This window comes from Solanum dulcamara, chromosome 9 (assembly GCF_947179165.1).
Source record: "Solanum dulcamara chromosome 9, daSolDulc1.2, whole genome shotgun sequence".
NCBI lineage: Eukaryota > Viridiplantae > Streptophyta > Magnoliopsida > Solanales > Solanaceae > Solanum > Solanum dulcamara.
In genome coordinates, this window is record NC_077245.1 from 13150111 (window position 1) to 13160093 (window position 9983).

At 36.1% G+C, this 9983-nt stretch overlaps 1 protein-coding gene across 1 annotated transcript; it reads left to right on the forward strand.

The window, feature by feature from the left end:
- The first annotated feature begins 5399 nt into the window (after positions 1-5399).
- On the forward strand, positions 5400-9353 carry LOC129902186 (pentatricopeptide repeat-containing protein At2g32630). Its single transcript, XM_055977268.1, has 2 exons — positions 5400-7972; positions 9020-9353. Exon 1 carries the CDS (start codon positions 5485-5487, stop codon positions 7303-7305), a length of 1821 nt encoding a protein of 606 aa, XP_055833243.1. The 5' UTR covers positions 5400-5484; the 3' UTR covers positions 7306-7972; positions 9020-9353.
- Positions 9354-9983: the final 630 nt, after the last annotated feature.

Sequence of the window (9983 nt, forward strand, 5' to 3'; positions counted from 1 at the left end):
TCTCTCTAAATTCTCTTACTCTCCTTTTCTTTATTAATTGTCGAGTTAGTTAATTTATAACACATTATCAGCACGAGGCTCTGCTATTTATTCAAGGTAACAAAAGTGGTAAGAGTTTTATTTAAATTTATTTTCATACAATGGCAAATATTTCAAAAATTAAATTTACTGCTCTTGATATCTCTGGAAAAGGCTACTCATCATGGGCACTTGATGCCGAAATTCATTTAGAATCAATGGGTCTGGCAAACACCATTAAAGATGACATTATGACATTCAATCAAGACCGTGCTAAAGCCATGATATTTCTCCGTCACCATCTTAACGAGGGGCTAAAATTACAATATCTCACATTAAAAGCCCTCCTTAAATTGTGGAAAAATTTAAAAGAAAGATATGACCACCTGAAGTTGGTCATGCTTCCACAAGCTCGTCATCATTGGCTAAATTTGAGATTAATGGATTTCAAAAATATAACTGAATATAATTCTGCTCTATTTAAAATTATAGCTCAGTTAAATTTATGCGGAAAAGAGATCACTGAGCAGGATAAACTGGAAAAAAACATACTCCATCTTTCCACCCGCAAATATGCTCCTGCAGCAGCAATATCGCAAAAAAAAATTTAAAAAATATTCTGAATTACTTTCTCACCTTCTTATTGCTGAAAGACATAATGAACTATTAATGAAAAATCATGATAGTCGGCCAGTTGGTTCTTTGCCACTCCTTGAAGTGAATCAGGCAAATTCTAACCAACGAGAAAGAGGTCATGGCTCCAGTCGTGGTCGTAGTCGTGGTCAAAGAAGAAATTTTAATCATGATGCTCGGCTGGCACCGAAAAATAACCAGCAATATAAAAGGCAGGGTAAAAAGCCAGAAATAATATATCATAGATGTGGAGGTGTGGGGCACTGGTCGCGGATTTGTCGGTTATCAAAGCGCCTTGTTCAGCTATATCAAGCATCTCTGAAAAGGGCAGAAAATAATCTAGAGGCAAATTTTATCTCTGAAGATAATATTGAGCCCATGCATTTGGATATAGCTGATTTCTTTTATTTTTCAGACGAAAATATGAATATTGACAAGGATAATAATATGTAAATATTTTTCTCTGTATTAAATATGATGTTTGTATTTTCCTAGTCAATGTAAATAAATAAAATTTATGGAATATACCATGTGTTAATATTTATTTTATTTCTTATTGAAGAAAATATGGAAATGTCTCAAATCTTATTTGGATCAATGATAAATCACGAGGATATTTGTGTAATTGATAGTGGAACAACCCATGCTATATTTAAAGACGAGAAATATTTTTCCAATTTACTTAGAAGAAAAGCTAATGTTGCTACAATTTCTGGTAATTCAAAAATGATAGAAGGCTCCGGAAGAACTACTATAATTCTGCCTAAGGGGACAAAAATTGTTATAGAAGATGCACTATTTTCTTCTAAATCACCAAGAAACTTGTTAAGTTTTAAAGATATCCGCAGAAATGGATATCATGTTGAGATATTAAATGAAATGAATATTGAATATCTTGGTATAACCAAGAGTGTCTCAGGCCAGAAATATATTTTGGAAAAATTACCAATTCTGTCATCTGGCCTATATTATGCAAAAATTAGTGCAATTGAAGCACATATGATCGTAAACCAGAAGTTTACTGATCCAAATATATTTGTGTTATGGCATGATAGAATAGGTCATCCTGGATCAATAATGATGAGACAAATTCTTGAAAATTCAACTGGACATCCGTTAAAGAACCAGAAGATTCTTACGAATGATGAATTTTCATGTGCTGCTTGTTATCAAGGCAAATTAATTGCCAGACCATCGATCCTGAAGGTTGGCATCGAATCTCCTGGCTTTTTAGAGCGTATACATGGAGATAATGTGGACCTATTTATCCACCTAGTGGATTGTTTAGATATTTTATGGTCCTAATAGATGCATCATCTAGATGGTCTCATGTGTGCCTGTTATCATCTCGCAACCTGGCGTTTACGAAGTTGTTAGCACAAATAATAAGATTGAGAGCGCAATTCCTAGATTATCCAATTAAGGCCATTCGCCTTGATAAGCTGGAGAATTTACATCCCAAGTATTTAATGATTATTGCTTATCAATTGAGATAAAAATTGAACATCCTGTTGCTCATGTTCATACTCAAAATGGTCTTGCAGAGTCATTTATTAAGCGCCTACAATTAATAGCAAGACCTTTACTAATGAAAATAAAATTGCCAATTACTATTTGGGGTCATGCTATCTTACATGCAGCAGCACTTGTACGTCTCAGACCGACACATTATAATAAATACTCTCCGTCACAATTAGTATCTGGTCATGAACCAAATATAGCCCATTTAAGAATTTTTAGCTGTGCGGTATACGTGCCTGTAGCACCATCACAACGTACAAAAATGGGTCCTCAACGTAGGTTGGGCATATATGTTGGGTTTGACTCACCCTCAATAATTCGATACCTTGAACCGTTGATTGGAGACTTATTCACTGCTCGATTTGCAGATTGTCGGTTTGATGAAATATTTTTCCCGCCATTAGGGGGAGAGAAAAAGGAACCCGAAAAAGAAAAAGAAATTGCGTGGAAAGTTTCATCACTATCACATTTTGATCCACGTACCCGCACATGTGAACAAGAGGTCCAGAAGATCATCCACTTGCAGAAAATAGCAAATCAAATGCTAGATGCATTTACTGATTTAAAACGGATAACTAAGTCACATATCCCTGCAGTGAATGTACCTATCCGGATTGATGTCCCAAAAGGACTATCTACAAGTATCATAGCTTCTGAATCCCAAACACGCCAGAAGCGTGGTAGACCGTTGGGTTCAAAGGATAAAAATCCTAGAAAGAGAAGCGTGAAAAATAATAAAGATGATACTATAATAGAACCTCGTGAAAAAGAACAAGATTTGAGTAATCCTGATATTCCTGAAGAAATCAGTGAACCCAAAACTCAAGTAAATGAAGAACTTTCAATAAATTTTTTCGGTGATGAAATAAATTTAGATCGATCTAAAGTCACGGTTTATAATATTTTTGCATATAATGTTGAACTTAACCTCATGCAAGATAGTGAAAGCCATGAGCCTAAATCCGTCGAAGAATGTCGACGTAGATGTGATTTGCTAGAATGGCAAAAGGCAATTCAATCAGAATTAAACTCACTTGCTAAACGTGAGGTTTTTGGACCTGTAATCCAAACCCCTGAAGGTGTAAAACCAGTTGGCTATAAATAGGTTTTTGTTAGAAAACGAAATGAGAGAAATAAAATTATAAGATATAAGGCACGCCTTGTTGCACAAGGATTCTCTCAAAGACCCGGAGTCAACTATAAAGAAACATATTCACATGTTATGGATGGAATAACATTTCGATATCTCATCAGTTTAGCTGTACATAAAAATCTTGAAATACACCTAATGGATGTAGTTACAGCTTACCTTTATGGTTCACTTGATAATGAAATTTACATGAAAATCCTAGAAGGATTAAAATTGCCTGAAGCATGTAATAAATCTCGGGAGATGTACTTAATAAAACTGCAAAGATCATTATATGGTCTGAAACACTCAGGGCGTATGTGATATAATCGCCTTAGTGAGTACTTAATAAATGAAGGATATATAAATGATGTCATTTGTCCATGTGTTTTTATTAAGAAAACGGAATCAGAATTTGTTATACTCGCCGTTTATGTTGATGATATAAATCTCATTGGAACCACTGAAGAGGTCCAAAAGGCAATTGAATATCTAGAGAAAGAATTTGAAATGAAAGACCTTGGAAAGACAAAACTTTGCCTAGGTCTGCAAATTGAACATTTAGCAGACGGGGTTTTTGTCCATCAATCTGCCTACACTGAAAAAATCTTAAAAAGATTTTACATGGACAAAGCACATTCATTAAGTACTCCAATCATTGTTCGATCACTTGAAGTGGAAAAAAATCAATTTCGACCTCCAGGAGAGGATGAAGAAATTCTTGGTCCTAAATTACCATATCTTAGTGCTATTGGTGCACTTATGTATCTTGCTAACGCAACTAGGCCTGATATAACATTTTCTGTTAATTTGCTAGCAAGGTATAGTTCTTCCCCAACGCGAAGGTATTGGAATGGTATCAAACACATTTTGCGATACTTGAAGGGTACGATTGATATGAGTTTGTTTTATACTAACAAAGGTTGCGCAGACCTTATTGGTTATGCAGATGCATGTTATTTATCGGACCCACATAAAGCCCCCGATCTCAAACAGGCTATCTATTTACACACGGAGGAACTACTATATCATGGCGATCTACAAAGCAGTCCATTATTGCTACTTCTTCAAATCATGCTGAAATAATAGCAATTCACGAAGTAAGTAGAGAATATGTGTGGTTGAGATCGATGATACAGTTCATCAAAGAAAGATATGGCCTGAAAAATGATGTCAAAGTATCCACAATTATATTCGAATACAATGCCGCGTGCATAGCTCAATTGAAAGGTGGATTCATAAAAGGAGACAGAACGAAACACATTTCACCAAAATTATTCTTCACACATGATCTTCAGAAGAACGGTGAAATTGATGTACAACAAGTTTGTTCAAGTGATAATCTTGCAGATTTATTCACAAAGGCATTACCAACATCAACTTTTGAGAAGCTAAGGCATAAGGTTGGAATGCGCCGTCTCCAAAATATCAAATGAAGTTTTCATCAGGGGGAGTAAAATACGCGCTGCACTATTTTTTCTTTAACCACGGTTTTGTCCCACTGGGTTGTCCTGGCAAGGTTTTTAATGAGGCAGCAATCAAGGCGTATTACCAAATCTGTGTACTCTTTTTCCTTCATTAGGCTTTTCCCACTGGTTTTTTTTTCCTAATAAGATTTTAACGAGGCACAACATCTATAGATGTTCAAGATAACTATGTATAATTATTCTTTAACTAGAATATATGTATTTTTTTTGACATCCAAGGGGGGGAGTATTAGATGATGTATGTCTCTTTCTCAAGTGGGGCCCACTTAAAAGTGGGCAAGTTGCCCACTTGAGATTGTTGCACTGCTTTCTCATCTTCTATAAATACCGTTCTTGGCATTGAGAAGAGAGGACACAGAAACGAAAACAAGAAAATCAATTCTACTCTCTCTAAATTCTCTTACTCTCCTTTTCTTTATTAATTGCCGAGTTAGTTAATTTATAACAAGTTTAATTTTATAAACAGAGTTTTGAAAGAATAGAATGTATACTACCTTTTGTTACATAAGCTTTAAAAACAAGGACCTAACGGGTGTTTCAAAAAGCATATGGGCCAATTTCAACTCTTTCAAAATTATAAAAGGGCTAAAAATTCAGTTAACGCCGTTAAGAAACAAATTACACCTTCTACTCGTATATAACCTCGCCGGAAACCGGAGTAAACTTCCATTGTAAAAATTACAGCTTTATGCTCAAATGTCGACTCAAAAGTTTTACCAAAGTGCACAGCAACTTTTTCCCAAAAAACCAAATGAAGAAATTGCTAAATTGATCTCCAATACTCTGATAAAAAATTTCAGGTCTACAAAGGAAATTCTCCTATCTCTAATTCCCTACCTAAATCCCCAAGTAACCCATCTTGTTCTTTCAAACCCATCTGTCCCTACACAATCTTGTTTAAGTTTCTTTAAAATTCTCCAAAAAAATCAACCTTTCGAAAGACCCAATCTTGAAGCACATATATCCTTGTTTTTGCGCTTGTATAGAGCCAGGAAGTTTGCTGAAGCCAAAAGTACATTGCATACTGTTGCTGCTGATGATAGTATAAGGAAACCAATTTCAGAAATAGCTTCTTTTTTGGGTGAAAATCATGTAGAACATAACGTTATGGGGAAGATGTTTGACATGCTGTTTAGGGTTTATGTTGATAATATGAAGTTTAAGGAAGCTCTTGAGGTTTTTGAGTATATGAGGAATGGTGGGTTTGAGATAGATCACAGGTCTTGTATGGTTTACTTACTTGCTATGAAAAGGCGAAAACAGTATGACTCGCTGGTTGAGTTTTTCGAGATGATGGTTGAATTTGATGTGAGAACTACTGTGTATTCTATGACGATGGTTATAGACGGGTTGTGTAAAGTAGGAGAGGTTAGCAAGGCAAGAAAACTCATGGATGAAATGGTTAGTAAAGGGGTGAAACCAAATGTGTACACTTACAATACATTATTAGATGCTTGTATGAAGAAGCCAGATTTCGTGGCTCTGAAGGAGATTTTGATGACAATGGAGAAAGAGGGGTTGGATCTCAATGTGACAAGTTATACTCTTCTGATTGACGGGTATCGTAATTTTGGTAATCTTAAAGAGGTTGAGAGGTTGTTTAGGGAAATAGAAGGGAAAGGCATAGAGCCAGATGTTCATTTATGCACCTCTATGATTAGTGGTTTTAGTAAGTTAGGTAATGTCAAAAAAGTTTTTTCAGTGTTTGATGAAATGGTGGAGAGAGGTCTCGTTCCGAATGCTCACACATATGGAGCTTTGATAAATTGCTTGTGCAAGGCTGGACAGATGCAAGCAGCTGAAGTTTTACTTAATGAGATGCAAAGTAAGGGGATTGACATAAGTCGAGTTATATTTAATACAATGATGGATGGTTACTGTAAGCAAGGTAATATAGATGAAGCATGGAGGCTGCAGAAAATTATGGAGGGCAAAGGGCATGAGTCTGATGTATATGTTTATAACATAATTGCTACTGGATTGTGTAAGTTAGATCGGCGCGATGAAGCAAAGACGTGGTTGTTCTCAATGGTAGATCGAGGCGTAGCTCCAAATGAAGTTGCTTATACAACTTTGATCACTATTTATTCTAAGGAAGGAAATTTTGTTGAAGCAAAAAGAACACTTCATGAGATGGAAACTAAGGGAGTTAAGCCTAATACGGCAACGTACAATACCTTGATAGATGGTTATTGCAAGAAGAGTATGATGAAGGAAGCATATAAGCTAAAGACTGTTATGGAATGTAAGGGCCTGAAGCCTGATCTCTATACATACACCTCACTTGTACATGCGGAATGCATATCAGGAAAGGTAGATGATGCTCTGAAACTTTTCAATGAGATGCCTAGAGAGGGTTTAGTACCAAATGTGGTGACTTACACAGCAATGATTTCTGGCTTATCGAAAGAGGGCAGATCAGATGAAGCCTTCAGATTATATGATGAGATGATAGAGGCAGGCCTTACACCTGATGCTAGCGCATATTCTGCTCTTGTGGGCAGTCTTCATGGTTGATGTTTATTTAGTGTGTGAAGTTGTTCTAGGAACTTGTAATCATAAACTTCAAGTAAATCAGATTTAGGTAATTGGAGATATAACAGATTGTTCATTGTTCAATATATCCTTCAGATTGTTCAATATATTGCAGGACATTCTCAGAGATTCAATGTGCCTGGCTTGTTGCTTGTTAATGTAGATCTTATGTTGTCCTTGGACATGGTCCGCCATAATCTCAAGGTTTGATATTTATATAAAACTCACGAAAGAGCAAAGCATTGCTCAGATAATCAGATTTAAGCTGCTTGATTCCTCTTATGATTTTAGCCCAATGACCTTATGAGAGAGGATAATCAGGCTATGGTATCTGTAAGTATTCGGAGGACTGTACAGTGTAAGATCCTTCTCTTTTTGTAGCAACATGAACGACCTAGAGTGGGTTAGGTTATGGTGTTTGAAGATAAGTTCTGTTTACTTACGCGGTCATGATGAGAAAACCACTGCTTAGTGTATTATCTCAAACTTTAGAGGCATTTGGTTCAAAATATTTTGTTAGTTCACACGTTTTTTATATAAGCTATGTTGCTTCCTTTGTTTCCAGTGCAATATTTTCTGGAGAATGGAAGAACCCGAAGAAAGAAGTGTGTCACCATGGAGATGCTGGTGGATGATGACAAGTTTGTAGGTAACATCTCTTTTTTTCAGCCGAGTGGCCTAGTTCTAATCTTAATCTATACCAGGCGTAAGCTTTTACCAAAAGCATGATGTGGTTTAGAAGTTGGATCATTCTTGTGCAACAATTGTGTCATTCTTGTGCAAAAAGAGAATGTTGTGAGATGTGTTTCTTGTACCAGACTATGGAAAAGACTTTTCAGATAATGCAGTCTGTTTTAATACCGGGGTGAAAGAAAAGGTCATGTGGCAACTCTCATCATTGTGGCTTCTGAGGCACAATATCTATGCAGCACCCAGTCCAATTGTTAATTAGTTAACATGGCGATGACCTTTGTTCCTGGACTTGGATTTGACATGGCGATGTGTTTCTTGTACCAGACTATGGAAAAGACTTTTCAGATAATGCAGTCTGTTTTAATACCGGGGTGAAAGAAAAGGTCATGTGGCAACTCTCATCATTGTGGCTTCTGAGGCACAATATCTATGCAGCACCCAGTCCAATTGTTAATTAGTTAACATGGCGATGACCTTTGTTCCTGGACTTGGATTTGACATAAGCACACTCGTCAAATTTGCCAACACTCTCTGCTGATTTATAGTAGCATTCAGTTACATGTATTTTATCATGCAAGCGATAAACTGGCCATATATGTGACTTTCTTGTACTTGTTTTCAATATTCTACTTTCATAATCCTTTCTGAAGCTGTCTGTAACTCTCGAAAGAAATGAAGCATGAGGTTCTGTTTGTCAAAAACTTGTTTGGTTAAGATCTTTCTATAATCTTTTGGAATTTCTTTTTTACAATCTCTTTAGTTTGATAAAGAACTCATGATGCTTGTGGCACTTTATAGTTTGCTTCAACGTGTATGCCAATATGCTAATATATTTTGCAGTATGAGATGTTCTTTTCTTGAATATACTTTGTCTTTTTACTCTGCTAATTCCCTTTCCCATTTGCACCTTGTTACTATTTTGCTTTCATGGTGAGGTGAGAAAAGAATGTTGCCTTTTGGACATTCTGCTATTTGTCTGGGTATCTTTTACTTCTCTTTGCAGATTCTTATCCGGCGGGTTCATGAATAAGAGGGGGAGGAGGAGGAGGATTATATCCATTGGCGGAGCGGGGCAGCTTGTATATATTCCACTTTGAAGGAGTATTTCCTGGTATTGGATTTGACGAGTTTTCTGGTAGTGGATACGGTTTTAGGCCTTGCTTAAATGCTAAGGCGGGATGCTTTGTGTACCATGCTGCCCCTAGAATTTGTCGTCATACTTAAATTAGAAACTCCAACTTGCTTGGGATTGAGCATAGTTGCTTTTTGTTGTTGTTGGTCAAGTAAGAAACTCATATGATGGCTATTGATATATATATATGTGCATGAATTATTAAGTCATTGTTGATTGAACGCAGCGATAGACCCCTTATTTGGATCTATAACAGGTTCATTTGTGCTGTCTAGGCTGATACATTATGTAGCAGATAACAGATTATTACATTCCCGGATAGAAATTCAGAAGCTCAGAGGTGAAAAGAGTGCATATCAAGAAGAAAATGTAGTTAGGGGACAAAACACTAAGAGAGATGGACTTAAACGAAGCAACATGGACAACACAAATTCGTACATCAATTTTGACTTGTTTGGAATTGAAGCGTAACTATGTTATAAGCAGAAAAAAATGTGATATCGATGCTTTACTAATCCAGATTGATAACACACAGCATCATTCTCATATCCTCCTGAAAATTTTAGCTCATTTGCTGATAATGGTTGACATTGCAAAAAGTTGTAGATAATGCAACAAATATTTTGGTGGGATTATCATTCATTATCTTACATTACATTATTGTCAGCTAGCCTCTTGTCCCACAATCCATGAGTGATCATTAATGATTGTCCTGTAACCTATGCAGCCATTGTATACAAGCAACTTGAAAATAGTACCACTAAGAATTATGGTGAAAATTTCACCTTTAACTAGAAATCTCAGGTTCTAGTCCTAAGAATAAAGAAACTACAGG